The sequence below is a fragment of the Triticum aestivum genome, chromosome 3A (assembly GCF_018294505.1).
Source record: "Triticum aestivum cultivar Chinese Spring chromosome 3A, IWGSC CS RefSeq v2.1, whole genome shotgun sequence".
In the NCBI taxonomy this organism is placed as follows: Eukaryota; Viridiplantae; Streptophyta; class Magnoliopsida; order Poales; family Poaceae; genus Triticum; species Triticum aestivum.
The window spans coordinates 649,976,904-650,003,210 of NC_057800.1; the positions used below are offsets into that span (position 1 = coordinate 649,976,904).

The following is a 26,307-nucleotide window of genomic DNA, read 5'->3' on the forward strand; positions in this document are numbered from 1 at the left end:
AGCGGCGTCGGCGTCGAGTCCCCGATCTCGATCTAGATCGGGGGAAGTGGGCTATGTGGGGTAGTGCGCGGTTAGGGTTACGGGGTGTGGGGGGTTATGGGCGCGGCTGGTGGGCCGGCCTGCTGGGCCGTGGCCCGGAGGGGTTCTTTTTTTCTGTCTCTTGCCTTTGTTTGTTTTGGTTTTCTATTTTTATTTTCTGTTTATTAGTTTTCTATTTTATTCTATTTTAATTTTAGTTTTATAAAATATAACTACGACTCCTAAATTAATGTTATAACTTATTCTACTACCACAAAAAGTTTGACACCTAAATAAAATAGTTTGTATTATGGTAATTTTTTTAAAGGCATCTAATTAATTGTCATAGTGGTTGTTTTAATTACTTTAGAGTCTTTAAACGTTCTATAAAAGTGTGGTTTCTCCATCGGTATTATCCATGATTTATTTGACACATTTTGGACATCTTAGTTTTAATGTTTGGAAACTTTTGTTGTTTGACAATATTTAAATTTTGAATTTGAAAGTTTCGAACCGACATGAGATTAGCAACAGCAAATCGAGGTGACGTGGCATCATTAGCAGTGGTTTACTGTAGCTTAATTATCCGGGCATCACAATGGTGGATGAGGAGCAGCTTGCGCTGGCTCCTATGTCAAAATTCCGGCAGACGCGGGAGGAGCAGAGGTACAACCTACTCCTCCAACCTCTGCTCCTCGAGCAGCACCGGCTGGCGGAGGGCCAAATCTACGGTGAGGGCGCAAACGAGGAGGCTGTGGCCGCCATGACACGGCAGATGGAGGAGCGGTTATCGATGGGAATACAAAGGAAGTGGACGACAGGCGCTCCCGTAGAATAGCTTTAGGGTCCGGCTGCTTTTTTAATGAAAAAATGTTCAAAATTATAATGAATTTCGTGCAGCTTATATAAAAATCCGCCGTATTTGTATAAATTTCTTCCGGTCAGTTAAAACTTGGATCAAAATGTATGCATGCAACGTTAAATGGCCGGTTCCCACATCCGTGTCCGCGGACTGGTCGTCCCTTGTCCTGTAGACGAATGCAGGAGCAAATTTGCGGTTCAGCACTGGAGATGCCCTTAACCCTTTTCTTGCAAATGTAATTGTTTGTTCAATCCAACTGTTCTCGTTACTGGTCTAAACTACTTATTTCTTAGTAGCGTTTGTGTCAAGTTTAGATGACTCTTCAGTCTTATTTGTAATTTTAGTTATTGGCTGATGTTTTTTTATGTAAAGGCTAGCGTTTTACTGTCGTTTTAGTTTTGCCAGGTTAATATGTACTTGACTTATACTATAATTTTTATAATATAAATGAGAAAATATAAATGAGAAACGTGTTACTATGAAGAAAAAGATTACGTATTATACATAGTGGGGACTCAGCATGTGCGACGGAATCAGCGGCGACGCCTGCGGAGTCGGCAGAGAACCTTGAGCATGGGTGGCCTCTCCCCGGGGTCCGGAATGGTGCACTCCACGCCCAGCCTGAACACGGCCGCCATCTCCTTCACGTGTCGTGCTCGGTCTGGGATCCGGATGTCTACGACGACTTCGCTGAAACCTCTACCGTCCTCCTCCTCGCAGTGCCTCCGTGCCCAGGTTGCCAAGTGGCCACCCGGCACCGCTTCGTTGGCCACCCGACCGGTGACGAGCTCCAGCAGCACCACGCCGAAGCTGTACACGTCCACCTTCTCCGTCACCACGGTCGCATACTCTGGAGCCGTGTAGCCGAATATGTTGGCAGCCGTGAGCTCCGAGGCAGGCACCGGGTGGTCCAGCCCGGCGAGGTTGACCCGTGCCAGGCCGAAGCCTGCGATCTTGGGCCTGAGGTCACGGTCGAGCAGGATGCTGGTAGAGTTGATGTTGTGGTGAACGATGTGGTAGTTGCTGCGTCCGTGGTGCAGGTAACAGAGCCCTCTGGCGACGCCGATGGCGATGGACCGCCTCGTCGGCCAGTCCAACTGCGACGTCGCCGTCTGCCGCCGCTCGGCCTCCGGCAGGGGGAGGGGAAGGGGGCCCGGGTGCAGCCACTGGTGGAGGCTGCCGTTGTCCATGTGGTCGTAGACGAGCAGGATGAAGGTGTCCCTCCAGATGGAACCCACGAGGTTGATGATGTTCGCGTGACGGATGCCGCCCAGCAGGTTCACCTCCGACTGGCACCGGCCGTCGAGATCGACGACGCCCCGTGCCGTCGACTCGTTCTCGTTCTGGGACAGCTTCTTGACCAGCACCGTCCTTGCGCTAGTGCCTCCGGCTCCGGCGTCTTGAAGCTGGACGCGGTACAGCGCCGACTGGTATCTGGATGTCGCACCGTTGCTGCGCATCGCGTTGTCGTCGCGGATGCTTCCAACTATATGTTGCTCACTGTACCGCAGAGCAAGGCTGCAGCTCCTTCGGCTGGTGCCGCGCCGGAACCATCCGTAGGGCGCCTGCGCCATCAGTCCACGGCCTGCTAATTGCCCTTGCCCTTGCATGAAGCTGGCGCGACGAACGACCTGCATGCGCGTGCGTTAGAGAGATGGATCAATTATGGTTTGAGCAGGGGCTGAAGCTGGACGAGGCGTCGGGGCGCGCGCGGGAAAGGAGAGCTACCGAGGTAGAGCAAAGCACCTTGCTCTCTCGATGCACAAATCTGCACCAGGATCGGCTCCCAGAAAACAAGCCTGGGATGCAGCCGCTAACTAAAATTTGCTTCATGAAATATGTTTGGATTCGCCCACATGATCGATCATATCAAAGTAGACGGACACGCACGCTAAAACAAACTCGATCCCGACAAAATACATACTCCTCATACATGTTTTAAGAAAAAATGCTTATGGGCATGCATGGCTTCAGTAGTATCAGTACACAAGCCGTACAATATGACAATGATTACAGCGTCGTTGTAATCACTACTTGCGGGCTGGCTTATATCTGGGGCGGAGCCAGGGGGGACGAGCAGGGGCCTGGCCCTCTCCAACGATTGATAATTTTAGTAGGAGTCATGAGTAATTACCAACGAGATTAGATCAATATACGTACTCAGCCTCCCCTATACTCGAATCCTGGCTCCGCCAGTTATCTGACGGGAAAAATCCCCAATATCCTTTCTAGACAGATCCCATGATCAGAGTTTTCTAGGCCTAAGAAGAAGAAGAAGAAGAAGATGAAGAGGAGGGAAGTGAAGAAGAATAGGATGTTTAACCTTTCAGCTTTTGTTTTGGATTTGGAGGTTGTTTGGACTTCGCAGTGGCCTCTAGTTGGTAGTGGGTGGGCCGATTCTGTCTAGGAGTGGTATTTATATGGAAATCCTCTGTGGCTGGAGCGTGTTTCCTTTTGTTGCATATAGGAAGCTGCATATGCAGGTGCGTATCATGACCAAACCTGGCTCCACCTGATAAATTACTCAGCTTGACTTGAGAGTAGACCGAAGTGATGGACAGATTCCTCTCTCCGTGTGTTCAGATGCGGCACGTGCTACAAACGCATTTGCAACCGTGTTGTTGTCACTGTTCGTTTATCTGAAATACTATGCTCACTCGCCTCCTCTCGCGGCTGACGATTAGGGTTCTCCGCTTTCATTGGCGTCATCTCTTACTAAACAGACTTTCGCCTTGCTTTATATATAACAACATCCAAACAAGTACACGGTCGAACAATATAAGATAGTGAGATAGCCCTCGTACAACGTGGCACACGCAGAAAACATGTGAGTACGCTACTAGCACCGAGCACAGGAAGAACTAAACACCCCCACGCTACGAGTCCACAGCGGACAAAGTCTTCACCCGGAGTCCTGACATAGAGAGAATAACCACAACAACGTCTTCAAGAAGAGCACGCTAACCACGGGTGTTGCGGTCATCGGCGCCAAGGCACGGAGCTATCGCTCGACAACTCACCCATGCCACCACGAGGCTGCCAGGAGGAGCGCGACGTTCTCGGATTCCCAGATCCGGATTAGGGCGCTGCCACTCCGAGAGAGAGAGAGAGAGAGAGAGAGAGAGAGAGAGAGAGAGAGAGAGAGAGAGAGAGAGAGAGAGAGAGAGAGAGAGAGAGGGCACGCCCAAGCGACCCACCACAACACCTCCTATTGCCCACACAACCCGGGAGGAGAGCCACCACCACCGCAATGATGCCCGCTGAAGAGCAAACATGCATGCGGACCGCCATCCGGGCCGCCGCCCCGGCATCCCCGTCACAAGATACCATACGCCGTTCACATCACAACGCACTCAACCATGATAGGAATGTTGGAAATATGCCCTAGAGGCAATAATAAATTGGTTATTATTATATTTCCTTGTTCATGATAATCGTTTATTATCCATGCTAGAATTGTATTGATAGGGAACTCAGATACATGTGTGGATACATAGACAACACCATGTCCCTAGTAAGCCTCTAGTTGACTAGCTCATTGATCAATAGATGGTTACGGTTTTCTGACCATGGACATTGGATGTCGTTGATAACGGGATCACATCATTAGGAGAATGATGTGATGGACAAGACCCAATCCTAAGCATAGCACTAGATCGTGTAGTTCGTATGCTAAAGCTTTTCTAATGTCAAGTATCATTTCCTTAGACCATGAGATTGTGCAACTCCCGGATACCGTAGGAGTGCTTTGGGTGTGCCAAACGTCACAACGTAACTGGGTGGCTATAAAGGTACACTACGGGTATCTCCGAAAGTGTCTGTTGGGTTGGCACGAATCGAGACTGGGATTTGTCACTCCGTGTGACGGAGAGGTGTCTCTGGGCCCACTCGGTAGGACATCATCATAATGTGCACAATGTGATCAAGAAGTTGATCACAGGATGATGTGTTACGGAACGAGTAAAGAGACTTGCCAGTAACGAGATTGAACAAGGTATCCGAATACCGACGATCGAATCTCGGGCAAGTATCGTACCGATAGACAAAGGGAATTGTATACGGGATTGATTAAGTCCTTGACATCGTGGTTCATCCGATGAGATCATCGTGGAACATGTGGGAGCCAACATGGGTATCCAGATCCCGCTGTTGGTTATTGACCGGAGAACGTCTCGGTCATGTCTGCATGTCTCCCGAACCCGTAGGGTCTACACACTTAAGGTTCGATGACACTAGGGTTATAAAGGAAGTTTGTATGTGGTTACTGAATGTTGTTCGCAGTCCCGGATGAGATCCCGGATGTCACGAGGAGTTCCGGAATGATCCGGAGGTAAAGATTTATATATGGGAAGTCCTATTTTGGTCACCGGAAGAGTTTCGGGGTTTATCGGTAACGTACTGGGACCACCGGGAGGGTCCCGGGGGTCCACCAAGTGGGGCCACATGCCCCGGAGGCTTGCATGGGCCAAGGGTGGTGAGGGACCAGCCCCTAAGTGGGCTGGTGCGCCTCCCACAAGGCCCAAGGCGCAGCAAAGGAGGAGAGAGGGGAAACCCTAGGCTTAGATGGGCCTAAGGCCCACCCTAGGGGGCACCCCTCTCTCCCCCTCTTGGCCGCCTCCCCTTTCCCATCTAGGGCTGCCGCCCCCTTGGGGTGGGAACCCTAGACGGGGCGCACCCTCCTCCCTCTCCCCTATATATAGTGAGGCCTGGGGCTGCCCATAACACGCGATCTGATCTCTGCCTGTTGGTGCAGCCCTCCCTCTCTTTCTCCTCATATCTCGCGGTGCTTGGCGAAGCCCTGCAGGATTGCCACGCTCCTCCATCACCACCACACCGTTGTGCTGCTGCTGGATGGAGTCCTCCTCGACCTCTCCCTCTCTCCTTGCTGGATCAAGGCATGGGAGACGTCACCGGGCTATACGTGTGTTGAACGCGGAGGTGCCATCCGTTCGGCACTTGGTCATCGATGATTTGGATCACGACGAGGTACGACTCCATCAACCCCGTTCACTTGAACGCTTCCGCTTAGCGATCTACAAGGGTATGTAGATGCACTCTCCTTCCCCTCGTTGCTAGTCTCTCCATAGATAGATCTTGGTGACACGTAGGAAAATTTTGAATTTCTGCTACGTTCCCCAACTGTGGTATCAGAGCTAGGTCTATGCGTAGATTCTATGCATGAGTAGAACACAAAGAAGTTGTGGGCGTTGATTTTGTTCAATATGCTTGCCGTTACTAGTCTTATCTTGATTCGACGGTATTGTGGGATGAAGCGGCCCGGACCAACCTTACACGTATGCTTACGTGAGACCGGTTCCACCGACAAACATGCACTAGTTGCATAAGGTGGCTGACGGGTGTCTGTCTCTCCCGCTTTAGTTGGGTCGGATTCGATGAAAAGGGTCCTTATGAAGGGTAAATAGCAATTGGCATATCACGTTGTGGTTTTGCGTAGATAAGAAACGTTCTTGCTAGAAACCCATAGCAGCCACGTAAAACATGCAAACAACAATTAGAGGACGTCTAACTTGTTTTTCCAGGGTATGCTATGAGATGTGATATGGCCAAAAGGATGTGATGAATTATATATGTGATGTATGAGATTGATCATGTTCTTGTAATAGGTATCACGACTTGCATGTCGATGAGTATGACAACCGGCAGGAGCCATAGGAGTTGTCTTTATTTATTTATGAGCTGCGTGTGAACTTAAACATCATGTAATTACTTTACTTTATTGCTAAAGCGTTAGCCATAGTAGTAGAAGTAATAGATGACGAGACAACTTCAAGAAGACACGATGATGGAGATCATGGTGTCATGCCGGTGACAAGATGATCATGGAGCCCCAAGATGGAGATCAAAGGAGCTATATGATATTGGCCATATCATGTCACTATTATTTGATTGCATGTGATGTTTATCATGTTTATACATCTTATTTTCTTAGAACGACGGTAGTAAATAAGATAATCCCTCATTACAATTTCAAGAATGTGTTCTCCCCTAACTGTGCACCGTTGCTAAAGTTCGTCGTTTCGAAGCACCACGTGATGATCGGGTGTGATAGATCCTTACGTTCACATACAACGGGTGTAAGACAGTTTTACACATGCAAAACACTTAGGGTTAACTTGATGAGCCTAGCATGTACAGACATGGCCTCGGAACACAAGAGACCGAAAGGTCGAGCATGAGTCGTATGGTAGATACAATCAACATGAAGATGTTCACCGATGACGACTAGTCCGTCTCACGTGATGATCGGACACGGCCTAGTTGACTCGGATCATGTAATCACTTAGATGACTAGAGGGATGTCTATCTGAGTGGGAGTTCATAAGATGAACTTAATTATCCTGAACATAGTCAAAAAGGGGTTTTGCAAATTATGTCGTAGCTCGCGCTTTAGTTCTACTGTTTAGATATGTTCCTAGAGAAAAAATAGTTGAAAGTTGATAGTAGCAATTATGCGGACTAGGTCCGTAAACTGAGGATTGTCCTCATTGCTTCTTAGAAGGCTTATGTCCTTAATGCACCGCTCAGTGTGCTGAACCTCGAACGTCGTCTGTGGATGTTGCGAACATCTGACATACACGTTTTGATAACTACGTGATAGTTCAGTTACACGGTTTAGAGCTGAGGCACCGAAGACGTTATGAAACGTCGCGAAACATATGAGATGTTTCGAGGGCTGAAATTGGGATTTCAGGCCCGTGCCCAAGTCAAGAGGTATAAGACCTCCGACGATTTTCTTAGCCTACAAACTAAGGAGAAAAGCTCAATCGTTGAGCATGTGCTTAGATTGTCTGGGTACAACAATCGCTTGAATCGAGTGGGGGTTGATCTTCGAGATGAAATAGTGATGGTTCTCCGAAGTCATTACCACCAAACTGCTAGAGCTTCGTGATGAACTATAATATATCAGGGACATATATGATGATCCTTGAGATATTCGCGATGTTTGACACCACAAAAGTAGAAATCAAGAAGGAGAATCAATTGTTTATGGTTGGTGAAACCACTAGTTTCAAGAAGGGCAAGGGCAAGAAGGGAAACTTCATGAAACGGCAAATCAGCTGCTGCTCTAGTGAAGAAACCCACGGTTGAACCCAAACCCAAGACTAAGTGCTTCTGTAATAAAGGGAACAGCCACTGGAGCAGAATTACCCTAGATACTTGGTAGATGAGAAGGCTGGCAAGGTCGATAGAAGTATATTGGATATACATTGTGTTAATGTGTACTTTACTAGTACTCCTAGTAGCACCAGGGTATTAGATACCGGTTCGGTTGCTAAGTGTTAGTAACTCGAAATAAAAGCTACGGACTAAACGGAGACTAGCTAAAGGTGAGATGACGATATGTGTTGGAAGTATTTCCAAGGTTGATCAAATATCGTACACTCTCTCTACCATCGAGATTGGTGTTTGCGTTGAGCATAGACATGATTGGATTATGTCTATCGCAATACGGTTATTCATTTAAGGAGAATAATGGTTACTCTGTTTATTTGAATAATACCTTCAATGGTCTTACACCTAAAATGAATGGTTTATTGAATCTCGATCGTAGTGATACACATGTTCATGCCAAAAGATAGTAATGATAGTACCACCTACTTGTGGCACTGCCACTTAAGTCATATCGGTATAAAACGCATGAAGAAGCTCCATGTTGATGGATCTTTGGGCTCACTCGTTTTTGAAAAGTTTGAGACATGCGAACCATGTCTATTGGTGTATATGCATGAAGAAACTCCATGCAAATGGACCGTTTGGACTCACTTGATTTTGAATCACTTGAGACATGCAAATCATGCCACATGGGCAAGATGACTGAAAGCCTCGTTTTCAGTAAAATGGAACTAGAAAGCAACTTGTTGGAAGTAATACATTTTGATGTGTGCAGTCCAATGAGTGCTGAGGCGTGTAGTGGATATCGTTATGTTCTTACTTCACAGATGATTTGAGTAGATGTTGAGTATATTTACTTGATGAATCACGAGTCTGAATTATTGAAAGGTTCAAGTAATTTCAGGGTGAAGTTGAAAGATCGTCGTGACAAGAGGATAAAAGATCTATGATATGATCATAGAGATGAATATCTGAATTACGAGTTTGGCACAGAATTAAGACATTGTGGAAATTGTTTCACAACTAATACAGCCTGGAACACCATAGTGTGATGGTGTGTCCGAACATCATAACTGCACCCTATTGGATATGATGCATACCATGATGTCTCTTATCGAATTACCACGATAGTTTATGGGTTAGGCATTAGAGACAACCACATTCACTTTAAATAGGGCACCACGTAATTCCGATGAGATGACACCGTATGAACTATGGTTTAGAGAAACCTAAGCTGTCATTTCTTAAAAGTTTGGGGCTGCGACGCTTATGTGAAAAAGTTTCAGGCTGATAAGCTCGAACCCAAAGCGGATAAATGCATCTTCATAGGACACCCAAAACAGTTGGGTATACCTCCTGTCTCAGATCCGAAAGCAATAAGGGATTGTTTCTAGAATCGGGTCCTTTCTCGAGGAAAAGTTTCTCTCGAAAGAATTGAGTGGGAGGATGGTGGAGACTTGATGAGGTTATTGAACCGTCTCTTCAACTAGTGTGTGGCAGGGCACAGGAAGTTGTTCCTGTGGCACCTACACCAATTGAAGTGGAAGCTTATGATAGTGATCATGAAACTTCAGATCAAGTCACTACCAAACCTCGTGGGATGACAAGGATGCGTACTACTTCAGAGTGGTACGTAATCCTGTCTTGGAAGTCATGTTGCTAGACAACAATGAACCTACGAGCTATGGAGAAGCGATGGTGGGCCCGGATTCCGATAAATGGCTCGAGGCCATAAAATCCGAGAGAGGATCCATGTATGAAAACAAAGTGTAGACTTTGACAGAACAGCTCGATGGTCGTAAGGCTGTTGAGTACAGATGGATTTTAAAAGGAAGACGGACAATGATGGTAAATGTCACCATTAAGAAAGCTCGACTTGTCGTTAAGATGTTTCCTGACAAGTTCAAGGAGTTGACTACGGTGAGACTTTCTCACTCGTAGCGATGCTAAGAGTCTGTTGGAATTATATTAGCGATTACTGCATTATTTATGAAATCTTGCAGATAGGATGTCAAAACATTGTTTCCTCGACGATTTTCTTGAGGAAAGGTTGTATGTGATACAAACGGAAGGTTTTGTCAATCCTGAAAGATGCTAATAAGTATGCAAAGCTCCAGCAATCCTTCTAAGGACTGGAGTAAGCATCTCGGAGTTGGAATGTATGCTTTGATGATGATCAAAGATTTTGGTGTATACAAAGTTTATGAGAAACTTGTATTTCCAAAGAAGTGAGTGGGAGCACTATAGAATTTCTGATGAATATATGTTGTTGACATATTGTTGATCAGAAATGACGTAGAATTTCTGGAAAGCATATAGGGTTATTTGGAAAGTGTTTTTCAATGGAAAGCCTGGATTAAGCTACTTGAGCATTGAGCATCAAGATCTATAAGGATAGATCAAAACGCTTAATGGTACTTTCAAATGAGCACATTCCTTGACATGATCTTGAAGGTGTTCAAGATGGATCAGTCAAAGAAGGAGTTCTTGCCTGAGTTGTAAGGTATGAAGTTAAGACTTAAAGCTCGACCACGGCAGAATAGAGAGAAAGGACGAAGGTCGTCCCCTATGCTTAAGACATAGGCTCTACAGTATGCTATGCTGTGTACCGCACCTGAAGTGTGCCTTGCCATGAGTCAGTCAAGGGGTACAAGAGTGATCCAAGAATGGATCACAGTACAGCGGTCAAAGTTATCCTTAGTAACTAGTGGACTAAGGAATTTTCTCGGTTATGGAGGTGATAAAGAGTTCGACGTAAAGAGTTACGGCGATGCAAGCTTAACACCTATCCGGATAGCTCTGAGTAGAGATACCGGATATGTATAATGGAGCAACAATTTAGAATAACTCCAAGTAGAACAGTTATTTGAAATGGCTCCAAATAGAGCGTGGTAGCTGCATCTAGGAGATGACATAAAGATTTGTAAAGCACACACGGATCTGAAAGGTTCAGACCCGTTGACTAAAACCTCTCTCACAAGCAACATGATCAAACCCAGAACTCATTGAGTGTTAATCACATAGTGATGTGAACTAGATTGTTGACTCTAGTGCAAGTGGGAGACTGTTGGAAATATGCCCTAGAGGCAATAATAAATTGGTTATTATTATATTTCCTTGTTCATGATAATCGTTTATTATCCATGCTAGAATTGTATTGATAGGAAACTCAGATACATGTGTGGATACATAGACAACACCATGTCCCTAGTAAGCCTCTAGTTGACTAGCTCGTTGATCAATAGATGGTTACGGTTTCCTGACCATGGACATTGGATGTCGTTGATAACGGGATCACATCATTAGGAGAATGATGTGATGGACAAGACCCAATCCTAAGCATAGCACTAGATCGTGTAGTTCGTATGCCAAAGCTTTTCTAATGTCAAGTATCATTTCCTTAGACCATGAGATTGTGCAACTCCCGGATACCGTAGGAAGTGCTTTGGGTGTGCCAAACGTCACAACGTAACTGGGTGGCTATAAAGGTACACTACGGGTATCTCTGAAAGTGTCTGTTGGGTTGGCACGAATCGATACTGGGATTTGTCACTCCGTGTGACGGAGAGGTATCTCTGGGCCCACTCGGTAGGACATCATCATAATGTGCACAATGTGATCAAGGAGTTGATCACGGGATGATGTGTTACGGAACGAGTAAAGAGACTTGCCGGTAACTAGATTGAACAAGGTATCGGGATACCGACGATCGAATCTCGGGCAAGTATCGTACCGATAGACAAAGGGAATTGTATACGGGATTGATTAAGTCCTTGACATCGTGGTTCATCCGATGAGATCATCATGGAACATGTGGGAGCCAACATGGGTATCCAGATCCCGCTGTTGGTTATTGACCGGAGAACGTCTCGGTCATGTCTGCATGTCTCCCGAACCCGTAGGGTCTACACACTTAAGGTTCGATGACGCTAGGGTTATAAAGGAAGTTTGTATGTGGTTACTGAATGTTGTTCACATTCCCCGATGAGATCCCGAACGTCACGAGGAGTTCCGGAATGGTCCGGAGGTAAAGATTTATATATGGGAAGTCCTGTTTTGGTCACCGGAAGAGTTTCGGGGTTTATCGGTAACGTACCGGGACCACCGGGAGGGTCCCGAGGGTCCACCAAGTGGGGCCACATGCCCCGGAGGCTTGCATGGGCCAAGGGTGGTGAGGGACCAGCCCCTAAGTGGGCTGGTGCGCCTCCCACAAGACCCAAGGCGCAGCAAAGGAGGAGAGAGGGGAAACCCTAGGCTTAGATGGCCCTAAGGCCCACCCTAGGGGGCGCCCCTCTCTCCCCCTCTTGGCCGCCTCCCCTTTCCCATCTAGGGCTGCCCCCCTAGGGGTGGGAACCCTAGAGGGGGCGCACCCTCCTCCCTCTCCCCTATATATAGTGAGGCCTGGGGCTGCCCATAACACGCGATCTGATCTCTGCCTGTTGGTGCAGCCCTCCCTCTCTTTCTCCTTATATCTCGCGGTGCTTGGCGAAGCCCTACAGGATTGCCACGCTCCTGCATCACCACCACGCCGTTGTGCTGCTGCTGGATGGAGTCTTCCTCGATCTCTCCCTCTCTCCTTGCTGGATCAAGGCATGGGAGACGTCACCGGGCTGTACGTGTGTTGAACGCGGAGGTGCCGTCCGTTCGGCACTTGGTCATCGGTGATTTGGATCACGACGAGTACGACTCCATCAACCCCGTTCACTTGAACGCTTCCGCTTAGCGATCTACAAGGGTATGTAGATGCATTCTCCTTCCCCTCGTTGCTAGTCTCTCCATAGATAGATCTTGGTGACACGTAGGAAAATTTTGAATTTCTGCTACGTTCCCCAACAGTGGTATCAGAGCTAGGTGTATGCGTAGATTCTATGCACGAGTAGAACACAAAGAAGTTATGGGCGTTGATTTTGTTCAATATGCTTGCCGTTACTAGTCTTATCTTGATTCCACGGTATTGTGGGATGAAGCGGCCCGGACCAACCTTACACGTATGCTTACGTGAGACCGGTTCCACAGACAAACATGCACTAGTTGCATAAGCTGGCTGGCGGGTGTCTGTCTCTCCCGCTTTAGTCGGGTCGGATTCGATGAAAAGGGTCCTTATGAAGGGTAAATAGCAATTGGCATATCACGTTGTGGTTTTGCATAGATAAGAAACGTTCTTGCTAGAAACCCATAGCAGCCACGTAAAACATGCAAACAACAATTAGAGGACGTCTAACTTGTTTTTGTAGGGTATGCTATGTGATGTGATATGGCCAAAAGGATGTGATGAATGATATATGTGATGTATGAGATTGATCATGTTCTTGTAATAGGTATCACGACTTGCATGTCGATGAGTATGACAACCGGCAGGAGCCATAGGAGTTGTCTTTATTTATTTATGACCTGCGTGTCAACTTAAACGTCATGTAATTACTTTACTTTATTGCTAAAGCGTTAGCCATAGTAGTAGAAGTAATAGATGACGAGACAACTTCAAGAAGACATGATGATGGAGATCATGGTGTCATGCCGGTGACAAGATGATCATGGAGCCCCAAGATGGAGATCAAAGGAGCTATATGATGTTGGCCATATCATGTCACTATTATTTGATTGCATGTGATGTTTATCATGTTTATACATCTTATTTGCTTAGAACGACGGTAGTAAATAAGATGATCCCTCATTACAATTTCAAGAATGTGTTCTCCCCTAACTGTGCACCGTTGCTAAAGTTCGTCGTTTCGAAGCACCACGTGATGATCGGGTGTGATAGATCCTTACGTTCACATACAACGGGTGTAAGACAGTTTTACAGATGCAAAACACTTAGGGTTAACTTGACGAGCCTAGCATGTACAGACATGGCCTCGAAACACAAGAGACCGAAAGGTCAAGCATGAGTCGTATGATAGATACGATGAACATGAAGATGTTCACCTATGACGACTAGTCCGTCTCACGTGATGATCGGACACGGCCTAGTTGACTCGGATCATGTAATCACTTAGATGACTAGAGGGATGTCTATCTGAGTGGGAGTTCATAAGATGAACTTAATTATCCAAAACATAGTCAAAAAGGGGTTTTGCAAATTATGTCGTAGCTCGCGCTTTAGTTCTACTGTTTAGATATGTTCCTAGAGAAAAATTAGTTGAAAGTTGATAGTAGCAATTATGCGGACTAGGTCCGTAAACTGAGGATTGTCCTCATTGCTTCTTAGAAGGCTTATTTCCTTAATGCACCGCTCAGTGTGCTGAACCTCGAACGTCGTCTGTGGATGTTGCGAACATCTGACATACACGTTTTGATAACTATGTGATAGTTCAGTTAAACGGTTTAGAGTTGAGGCACCGAAGACGTTTTGAAACATCGCGAAACATATGAGATGTTTCGAGGGCTGAAATTGGGACTTCAGGCCCGTGCCCAAGTCAAGAGGTATAAGACCTCCGACGATTTTCTTAGCCTACAAACTAAGGAGAAAAGCTCAATCGTTGAGCTTGTGCTCAGATTGTCTGAGTACAACAATTGCTTGAATCGAGTGGGAGTTGATCTTCCAGATGAAATAGTGATGGTTCTCCGAAGTCATTACCACCAAGCTGCTAGAGCTTCGTGATGAACTATAATATATCAGGGACATATATGATGATCCTTGAGATATTCGCGATGTTTGACACCACAAAGTAGAAATCAAGAAGGAGCATCAATTGTTGATGGTTGGTGAAACCACTAGTTTCAAGAAGGGCAAGGGCAAGAAGGGATACTTCATGAAACGGCAAATCAGCTGCTGCTCTAGTGAAGAAACCCAAGGTTGAACCCAAACCCGAGACTAAGTGCTTCTGTAATAAGGGAACAGCCACTGGAGCAGAATTACCCTAGATACTTGGTAGATGAGAAGGCTGGCAAGGTCGATAGAAGTATATTGGATATACATTGTGTTAATGTGTACTTTACTAGTACTGCTAGTAGCACCAGGGTATTAGATACCGGTTCGGTTGCTAAGTGTTAGTAACTCGAAATAAAAGCTATGGAATAAACGAAGACTAGCTAAAGGTGAGATGACGATATGTGTTGGAAGTATTTCCAAGGTTGATCAAATATCGTACACTCCCTCTACCATCGAGATTGGTGTTTGTGTTGAGCATAGACATGATTGGATTATGTCTATCGCAATACGGTTATTCATTTAAGGAGAATAATGGTTACTCTGTTTATTTGAATAATACCTTCAATGGTGTTACACCTAAAATGAATGGTTTATTGAATCTCGATCGTAGTGATACACATGTTCATGCCAAAAGATAGTAATGATAGTACCACCTACTTGTGGCACTGCCACTTAAGTCATATCGATATAAAACGCATGAAAAGGCTCCATGTTGATGGATCTTTGGGCTCACTCGTTTTTGAAAAGTTTGAGGCATGCGAACCATGTCTATTGGTGTATATGCATGAAGAAACTCCATGCAAATGGACCGTTTGGACTCACTTGATTTTGAATCACTTGAGACATGCAAATCATGCCACATGGGCAAGATGACTGAAAGCCTCGTTTTCAGTAAAATGGAACTAGAAAGCAACTTGTTGGAAGTAATACATTTTGATGTGTGCAGTCCAATGAGTGCTGAGGCGTGTAGTGGACATCGTTATGTTCTTACTTCACAGATGGTTTGAGTAGATGTTGAGTACATTTACTTGATGAATCACGAGTCTGAATTATTGAAAGGTTCAAGTAATTTCAGGGTGAAGTTGAAAGATCGTCGTGACAAGAGGATAAAAGATCTATGATATGATCATAGAGATGAATATCTGAATTAAGAGTTTGGCACAGAATTAAGACATTGTGGAAATTGTTTCACAACTAATCAGCCTGGAACACCATAGTGTGATGGTGTGTCCGAACATCATAACTGCACCCTATTGGATATGATGCATACCATGATGTCTCTTATCGAATTACCATGATAGTTTATGGGTTAGGCATTAAAGACAACCACATTCACTTTAAATAGGGCACCATGTAATTCCGATGAGATGACACCGTGTGAACTATGGTTTAGGGAAACCTAAGCTGTCATTCCTTAAAAGTTTGGGGTTGCGACGCTTATGTGAAAAAGTTTCAGGTTGATAAGCTCGAACCCAAAGCGGATAAATGCATCTTCATAGGACACCCAAAACAGTTGGGTATACCTCCTGTCTCAGATTCGAAAGCAATAAGGGATTGTTTCTAGAATCGGGTCCTTTCTCGAGGAAAAGTTTCTCTCAAAAGAATTGAGTGGGAGGATGGTGGAGACTTGATGAGGTTATTGAACCGTCTCTTCAACTAGTGTGTGGCAGGGCACAGGAAGTTGTTCCTGTGGCACCTACAACAATTGAAGTGGAAGCTTATGATAGTGATCATGAAACTTCAGATCAAGTCACTAGCAAACCTCGTGGGATGACAAGGATGCGTACTACTTCAGAGTGGTATGTGATCCTGTCTTGGAAGTCATGTTGCTAGACAACAATGAACCTACGAGCCATGGAGAAGCGATGGTGGGCCCGGATTCCGATAAATGGCTCGAGGCCATAAAATCCGAGAGAGGATCCATGTATGGAAACAAAGTGTAGACTTTGACAGAACAGCTCGATGGTCGTGAGGCTGTTGAGTACAGATGGATTTTAAAAGGAAGACGGACAATGATGGTAAATGTCACCATTAAGAAAGCTCGACTTGTCGTTAAGATGTTTTCTGACAAGTTCAAGGAGTTGACTACGGTGAGACTTTCTCACTCGTAGCGATGCTAAGAGTCTGTTGGAATTATATTAGCGATTACTACATTATTTATGAAATCTTGCAGATAGGATGTCAAAACATTGTTTCCTCGACGATTTTCTTGAGGAAAGGTTGTATGTGATACAAATGGAAGGTTTTGTCAATCCTGAAAGATGCTAATAAGTATGCAAAGCTCCAGCAATCCTTCTAAGGACTGGAGTAAGCATCTCGGAGTTGGAATGTATGCTTTAATGATGATCAAAGATTTTGGTGTATACAAAGTTTATGAGAAACTTGTGTTTCCAAAGAAGTGAGCGGGAGCACTATAGAATTTCTGATGAATATATGTTGTTGACATATTGTTGATCAAAAATGACGTAGAATTTCTGGAAAGCATATAGGGTTATTTGGAAAGTGTTTTTCAATGGAAAGCCTGGATTAAGCTACTTGAGCATTGAGCATCAAGATCTATAAGGATAGATCAAAACACTTAATGGTACTTTCAAATGAGCACATTCCTTGACATGATCTTGAAGGTGTTTAAGATGGATCAGTCAAAGAAGGAGTTCTTGCCTGAGTTGTAAGGTATGAAGTTAAGACTTAAAGCTCGACCACGGCAGAATAGAGAGAAAGGACGAAGGTCGTCCCCTATGCTTAAGACATAGGCTCTACAGTATGCTATGCTGTGTACCGCACCTGAAGTGTGCCTTGCCATGAGTCAGTCAAGGGGTACAAGAGTGATCCAAGAATGGATCACAGTACAGTGGTCAAAGTTATCCTTAGTAACTAGTGGACTAAGGAATTTTCTCGGTTATGGAGGTGATAAAGAGTTCGACGTAAAGAGTTACGACGATGCAAGCTTAACACCTATCCGGATAGCTCTGAGTAGAGATACCGGATACGTATAATGGAGCAACAATTTAGAATAACTCCAAGTAGAACAGTTATTTGAAATGGCTCCAAATAGAGCGTGGTAGCTGCATCTAGGAGATGACATAAAGATTTGTAAAGCACACACGGATCTGAAAGGTTCAGACCCGTTGACTAAAACCTCTCTCACAAGCAACATGATAAAACCCAGAACTCATTGAGTGTTAATCACATAGTGATGTGAACTAGATTATTGACTCTAGTGCAAGTGGGAGACTGTTGGAAATATGCCCTAGAGGCAATAATAAATTGGTTATTATTATATTTCCTTGTTCATGATAATCGTTTATTATCCATGCTAGAATTGTATTGATAGGAAACTCAGATACATGTGTGGATACATAGACAACACCATGTCCCTAGTAAGCCTCTAGTTGACTAGCTCGTTGATCAATAGATGGTTACGGTTTCCTGACCATGGACATTGGATGTCGTTGATAACGGGATCACATCATTAGGAGAATGATGTGATGGACAAGACCCAATCCTAAGCATAGCACTAGATCGTGTAGTTCGTATGCTAAAGCTTTTCTAATGTCAAGTATCATTTCCTTAGACCATGAGATTGTGCAACTCCCGGATACCATAGGAGTGCTTTGGGTGTGCCAAACGTCACAACGTAACTGGGTGGCTATAAAGGTACACTACGGGTATCTCCGAAAGTGTCTGTTGGGTTGGCACGAATCGAGACTGGGATTTGTCACTCCGTGTGACGGAGAGGTGTCTCTGGGCCCACTCGGTAGGACATCATCATAATGTGCACAATGTGATCAAGGAGTTGATCATGGGATGATGTGTTACGAACGAGTAAAGAGACTTGCCGATAACGAGATTGAACAAGGTATCCGGATACCGACGATCGAATCTCGGGCAAGTATCGTACCGATAGACAAAGGGAAATGTATACGGGATTGATTAAGTCCTTGACATCGTGGTTCATCCGATGAGATCATCATGGAACATGTGGGAGCCAACATGGGTATCCAGATCCCGCTGTTGGTTATTGACCGGAGAACGTCTCGGTCATGTCTGCATGTCTCCCGAACCCGTAGGGTCTACACACTTAAGGTTCGATGACGCTAGGGTTATAAAGGAAGTTTGTATGTGGTTACCGAATGTTGTTTGCATTCCCGGATGAGATCCCGGACGTCACAAGGAGTTCCAGAATGGTCCGGAGGTAAAGATTTATATATGGGAAGTCCTGTTTTGGTCACCGGAAGAGTTTCGGGGTTTATCGGTAACGTACCGGGACCACCGGGAGGGTTCCGAGGGTCCACCAAGTGGGGCCACATGCCCCGGAGGCTTGCATGGGCCAAGGGTGGTGAGGGACCAGCCCCTAAGTGGGCTGGTGCGCCTCCCACAAGGCCCAAGGCGCAGCAAAGGAGGAGAGAGGGGAAACCCTAGGCTTAGATGGCCCTAAGGCCCACCCTAGGGGGCGCCCCTCTCTCCCCCTCTTGGCCGCCTCCCCTTTCCCATCTAGGGCTGCCCCCCTAGGGGTGGGAACCCTAGAGGGGGCGCACCCTCCTTCCTCTCCCCTATATATAGTGAGGCCTGGGGCTGCCCATAACACGCGATCTGATCTCTGCCTGTTGGTGCAGCCCTCCCTCTCTTTCTCCTCATATCTCGCGGTGCTTGGCGAAGCCCTACAGGATTGCCACGCTTCTCCATCACCACCACGCCGTTGTGCTGCTGCTGGATGGAGTCTTCCTCGACCTCTCCCTCTCTCCTTGCTGGATCAAGGCATGGGAGACGTCACCGGGCTGTACGTGTGTTGAACGCGGAGGTGCTGTCCGTTCGGCACTTGGTCATCGGTGATTTGGATCACGACGAGTACGACTCCATCAACCCCGTTCACTCTAACGCTTCCGCTTAGTGATCTACAAGGGTATGTAGATGCATTCTCCTTCCCCTTGTTGCTAGTCTCTCCATAGATAGATCTTGGTGACACGTAGGAAAATTTTGAATTTTTGCTACGTTCCCCAATAGTGGTATCAGAGCTAGGTGTATGCGTAGATTCTATGCACGAGTAGAACACAAAGAAGTTATGGGCGTTGATTTTGTTCAATATGCTTGCCGTTACTAGTCTTATCTTGATTCCACGGTATTGTGGGATGAAGCGGCCCGGACCAACCTTACACGTATGCTTACGTGAGACCGGTTCCACAGACAAACATGCACTAGTTGCATAAGCTGGCTGGCGGGTGTCTGTCTCTCCCGCTTTAGTCGGGTCGGATTCGATGAAAAGGGTCCTTATGAAGGGTAAATAGCAATTGGCATATCACGTTGTGGTTTTGCATAGATACGAAACGTTCTTGCTAGAAACCCATAGCAGCCACGTAAAACATGCAAACAACAATTAGAGGACGTCTAACTTGTTTTTGCAGGGTATGCTATGTGATGTGATATGGCCAAAAGGATGTGATGAATGATATATGTGATGTATGAGATTGATCATGTTCTTGTAATAGGTATCACGACTTGCATGTCGATGAGTATGACAACCGGCAGGAGCCATAGGAGTTGTCTTTATTTATTTATGACCTGCGTGTCAACTTAAACGTCATGTAATTACTTTACTTTATTGCTAAAGCATTAGCCATAGTAGTAGAAGTAATAGATGACGAGACAACTTCAAGAAGACACGATGATGGAGATCATGATGATGGAGATCATGGTGTCATGCCGGTGACAAGATGATCATGGAGCCCCAAGATGGAGATCAAATGAGTTATATGATGTTGGCCATATCATGTCACTATTATTTGATTGCATGTGATGTTTATCATGTTTATACATCTTATTTGCTTAGAACGACGGTAGTAAATAAGATGATCCCTCATTACAATTTCAAGAATGTGTTCTCCCCTAACTGTGCACCGTTGCTAAAGTTCGTCGTTTCGAAGCACCACGTGATGATCGGGTGTGATAGATCCTTACGTTCACATACAACGGGTGTAAGACAGTTTTACACATGCAAAACACTTAGGGTTAACTTGACGAGCCTAGCATGTACAGACATGGCCTCGAAACACAAGAGACCGAAAGGTCAAGCATGAGTCGTATGATAGATACGATCAACATGAAGATGTTCACCGATGACGACTAGTCCGTCTCACGTGATGATCGGACACGGCCTAGTTGACTCGGATCATGTAATCACTTAGATGACTAGAGGGATGTCTATCTGAGTGGGAGTTCATAAGATGAACTTAATTATCCTGAACATAGTCAAAAAGGGGTTTTGCAAATTATGTCGTAGCTCGCGCTTTAGTTCTACTGTTTAGATATGTTTCTAGAGAAAAATTAGTTGAAAGTTGATAGTAGCAATTATGCGGACTAGGTCCGTAAACTGAGGATTGTCCTCATTGCTTCTTAGAAGGCTTATTTCCTTAATGCACCGCTCAGTGTGCTGAACCTCGAACGTCGTCTGTGGATGTTGCGAACATCTGACATACACGTTTTGATAACTACGTGATAGTTCAGTTAAACGGTTTAGAGTTGAGGCACCGAAGACGTTTTGAAACGTCGCGAAACATATGAGATGTTTCGAGGGCTGAAATTGGGACTTCAGGCCCGTGCCCAAGTCAAGAGGTATAAGACCTTCGACGATTTTCTTAGCCTACAAACTAAGGAGAAAAGCTCAATCGTTGAGCATGTGCTTAGATTGTCTGAGTACAACAATTGCTTGAATCGAGTGGGAGTTGATCTTCCAGATGAAATAGTGATGGTTCTCCGAAGTCATTATCACCAAGCTGCTAGAGCTTCATGATGAACTATAATATATCAGGGACATATATGATGATCCTTGAGATATTCGCGATGTTTGACACCACAAAAGTAGAAATCAAGAAGGAGAATCAATTGTTGATGGTTGGTGAAACCACTAGTTTCAAGAAGGGCAAGGGCAAGAAGGGAAACTTCATGAAACAGCAAATCAGCTGCTGCTCTAGTGAAGAAACCCAAGGTTGAACCCAAACCCAAGACTAAGTGCTTCTGTAATAAAGGGAACAGCCACTGGAGCAGAATTACCCTAGATACTTGGTAGATGAGAAGGCTGGCAAGGTCGATAGAAGTATATTGGATATACATTGTGTTAATGTGTACTTTACTAGTACTGCTAGTAGCACCAGGGTATTAGATACCGGTTCGGTTGCTAAGTGTTAGTAACTCGAAATAAAAGCTATGGAATAAACGAAGACTAGCTAAAGGTGAGATGACGATATGTGTTGGAAGTATTTCCAAGGTTGATCAAATATCGTACACTCCCTCTACCATCGAGATTGGTGTTTGCGTTGAGCATAGACATGATTGGATTATGTCTATCGCAATACGGTTATTCATTTAAGGAGAATAATGGTTACTCTGTTTATTTGAATAATACCTTCAATGGTCTTACACCTAAAATGAATGGTTTATTGAATCTCGATCGTAGTGATACACATGTTCATGCCAAAAGATAGTAATGATAGTACCACCTACTTGTGGCACTGCCACTTAAGTCATATCGATATAAAACGCATGAACAGGCTCCATGTTGATGGATCTTTAGGCTCACTCGTTTTTGAAAAGTTTGAGGCATGCGAACCATGTCTATTGGTGTATATGCATGAAGAAACTCCATGCAAATGGACTGTTTGGACTCACTTGATTTTGAATCACTTGAGACATGCAAATCATGCCACATGGGCAAGATGACTGAAAGCCTCGTTTTCAGTAAAATGGAACTAGAAAGCAACTTGTTGGAAGTAATACATTTTGATGTGTGCAGTCCAATGAGTGCTGAGGCGTGTAGTGGACATCGTTATGTTCTTACTTCACAGATGGTTTGAGTAGATGTTGAGTACATTTACTTGATGAATCACGAGTCTGAATTATTGAAAGGTTCAAGTAATTTCAGGGTGAAGTTGAAAGATCGTCGTGACAAGAGGATAAAAGATCTATGATATGATCATAGAGATGAATATCTGAATTACGAGTTTGGCACAGAATTAAGACATTGTGGAAATTGTTTCACAACTAATACAGCCTGGAACACCATAGTGTGATGGTGTGTCCGAACATCATAACTGCACCCTATTGGATATGATGCATACCATGATGTCTCTTATCGAATTACCATGATAGTTTATGGGTTAGGCATTAAAGACAACCACATTCACTTTAAATAGGGCACCACGTAATTCTGATGAGATGACACCGTGTGAACTATGGTTTAGGGAAACCTAAGCTGTCATTCCTTAAAAGTTTGGGGTTGCGACGCTTATGTGAAAAAGTTTCAGGCTGATAAGCTCGAACCCAAAGCGGATAAATGCATCTTCATAGGACACCCAAAACAGTTGGGTATACCTCCTGTCTCAGATTCGAAAGCAATAAGGGATTGTTTCTAGAATCGGGTCCTTTCTCGAGGAAAAGTTTCTCTTGAAAGAATTGAGTGGGAGGATGGTGGAGACTTGATGAGGTAATTGAACCGTCTCTTCAACTAGTGTGTGGCAGGGCACAGGAAGTTGTTCCTGTGGCACCTACAACAATTGAAGTGGAAGCTTATGATAGTGATCATGAAACTTCAGATCAAGTCACTAGCAAACCTCGTGGGATGACAAGGATGCGTACTACTTCAGAGTGGTATGTGATCCTGTCTTGGAAGTCATGTTGCTAGACAACAATGAACCTACGAGCCATGGAGAAGCGATGGTGGGCCCAGATTCCGATAAATGGCTCGAGGCCATAAAATCCGAGAGAGGATCCATGTATGGAAACAAAGTGTAGACTTTGACAGAACAGCTCGATGGTCGTGAGGCTGTTGAGTACAGATGGATTTTAAAAGGAAGACGGACAATGATGGTAAATGTCACCATTAAGAAAGCTCGACTTGTCGTTAAGATGTTTTCTGACAAGTTCAAGGAGTTGACTACGGTGAGACTTTCTCACTCGTAGCGATGCTAAGAGTCTGTTGGAATTATATTAGCGATTACTGCATTATTTATGAAATCTTGCAGATAGGATGTCAAAACATTGTTTCCTCGATGATTTTCTTGAGGAAAGGTTGTATGTGATACAAACGGAAGGTTTTGTCAATCCTGAAAGATGCTAATAAGTATGCAAAGCTCCAGCAATCCTTCTAAGGACTGGAGTAAGCATCTCGGAGTTGGAATGTATGCTTTAATGATGATCAAAGATTTTGGTGTATACAAAGTTTATGAGAAACTTGTGTTTCCAAAGAAGTGAGCGGGAGCACTATAGAATTTCTGATGAATATATGTTGTTGACATATTGTTGATCAAAAATGACGTAGAATTTCTGGAAAGCATATAGGGTTATTTGGAAAGTGTTTTTCAATGGAAAGCCTGGATTAAGCTACTTGAGCATTGAGCATCAAGATCTATAAGGATAGATCAAAACACTTAATGGTACTTTCAAATGAGCACATTCCTTGACATGATCTTGAAGGTGTTTAAGATGGATCAGTCAAAGAAGGAGTTCTTGCCTGAGTTGTAAGGTATGAAGTTAAGACTTAAAGCTCGACCACGGCAGAATAGAGAGAAAGGACGAAGGTCGTCCCCTATGCTTAAGACATAGGCTCTACAGTATGCTATGCTGTGTACCGCACCTGAAGTGTGCCTTGCCATGAGTCAGTCAAGGGGTACAAGAGTGATCCAAGAATGGATCACAGTACAGCGGTCAAAGTTATCCTTAGTAACTAGTGGACTAAGGAATTTTCTCGGTTATGGAGGTGATAAAGAGTTCGACGTAAAGAGTTACGACGATGCAAGCTTAACACCTATCCGGATAGCTCTGAGTAGAGATACCGGATACGTATAATGGAGCAACAATTTAGAATAACTCCAAGTAGAACAGTTATTTGAAATGGCTCCAAGCGTGGTAGCTGCATCTAGGAGATGACATAAAGATTTGTAAAGCACACACGGATCTGAAAGGTTCAGACCCGTTGACTAAAACCTCTCTCACAAGCAACATGATCAAACCCAGAACTCATTGAGTGTTAATCACATAGTGATGTGAACTAGATTGTTGACTCTAGTGCAAGTGGGAGACTGTTGGAAATATGCCCTAGAGGCAATAATAAATTGGTTATTATTATATTTCCTTGTTCATGATAATCGTTTATTATCCATGCTAGAATTGTATTGATAGGAAACTCAGATACATGTGTGGATACATAGACAACACCATGTCCCTAGTAAGCCTCTAGTTGACTAGCTCGTTGATCAATAGATGGTTACGGTTTCCTGACCATGGACATTGGATGTCGTTGATAACGGGATCACATCATTAGGAGAATGATGTGATGGACAAGACCCAATCCTAAGCATAGCACTAGATCGTGTAGTTCGTATGCTAAAGCTTTTCTAATGTCAAGTATCATTTCCTTAGACCATGAGATTGTGCAACTCCCGGATACCGTAGGAGTGCTTTGGGTGTGCCAAACGTCACAACGTAACTGGGTGGCTATAAAGGTACACTACGGGTATCTCCGAAAGTGTCTGTTGGGTTGGCACGAATCGAGACTGGGATTTGTCACTCCGTGTGACGGAGAGGTGTCTTTGGGCCCACTCGGTAGGACATCATCATAATGTGCATAATGTGATCAAGAAGTTGAACACGGGATGATGTGTTACGGAACGAGTAAAGAGACTTGCCGGTAACGAGATTGAACAAGGTATCCGGATACCGACGATCGAATCTCGGGCAAGTATCGTACCGATAGACAAAGGGAATTGTATACGGGATTGATTAAGTCCTTGACATCGTGGTTCATCCGATGAGATCATCATGGAACATGTGGGAGCCAACATGGGTATCCAGATCCCGCTGTTGGTTATTGACCGGAGAACGTCTCGGTCATGTCTGCATGTCTCCCGAACCCGTAGGGTCTACACACTTAAGGTTCGATGACGCTAGGGTTATAAAGGAAGTTTGTATGTGGTTACCGAATGTTGTTTGCAGTCCCGTATGAGATCCCGGACGTCACGAGGAGTTCCGGAATGGTCCGGAGGTAAAGATTTATATATGGGAAGTCCTGTTTTGGTCACCGGAAGAGTTTCGGGGTTTATCGGTAACGTACCGGGACCACCGGGAGGGTCCCGGGGGTCCACCAAGTGGGGCCACATGCCCCGGAGGCTTGCATGGGCCAAGGGTGGTGAGGGACCAGCCCCTAAGTGGGCTGGTGCGCCTCCCACAAGGCCCAAGGCGCAGCAAAGGAGGAGAGAGGGGAAACCCTAGGCTTAGATGGGCCTAAGGCCCACCCTAGGGGGCGCCCCTCTCTCCCCCTCTTGGCCGCCTCCCCTTTCCCATCTAGGGCTGCCGCCCCCCTAGGGGTGGGAACCCTAGAGGGGGCGCACCCTCCTCCCTCTCCCCTATATATAGTGAGGCCTGGGGCTGCCCATAACACGCAATCTGATCTCTGCCTGTTGGTGCAGCCCTTCCTCTCTTTCTCCTCATATCTCGCGGTGCTTGGCGAAGCCCTGCAGGATTGCCACGCTCCTCCATCACCACCACGCCGTTGTGCTGCTGCTGGATGGAGTCTTCCTCGACCTCTCCCTCTCGCCTTGCTGGATCAAGGCATGGGAGACGTCATCGGGCTGTACGTGTGTTGAACGCG

General features: G+C 45.2%; 1 protein-coding gene across 2 annotated transcripts; it reads right to left on the bottom strand.

Moving 5' to 3' along the window:
- Nucleotides 1-1,338: 1,338 nt before the first annotated feature.
- LOC123058938 (receptor-like protein kinase 7) lies at nucleotides 1,339-3,258 on the bottom strand. 2 transcript variants are annotated; one of them, XM_044481608.1, is made up of 2 exons: nucleotides 3,204-3,258; nucleotides 1,339-2,511 (listed from the first exon to the last, which is right to left on the bottom strand). In XM_044481608.1, the coding sequence occupies exon 2, from the start codon at nucleotides 2,488-2,490 to the stop codon at nucleotides 1,414-1,416; it is 1,077 nt and encodes a 358-aa protein (XP_044337543.1). In that variant the 5' UTR covers nucleotides 2,491-2,511; nucleotides 3,204-3,258; the 3' UTR covers nucleotides 1,339-1,413. The 2 variants fall into 2 exon arrangements, with proteins under 2 accessions (XP_044337543.1, XP_044337542.1); XM_044481607.1 differs by lacking the exon at nucleotides 3,204-3,258 and having other exon boundaries at nucleotides 1,339-2,517.
- Between the last annotated feature and the right edge of the window lie 23,049 nt (nucleotides 3,259-26,307).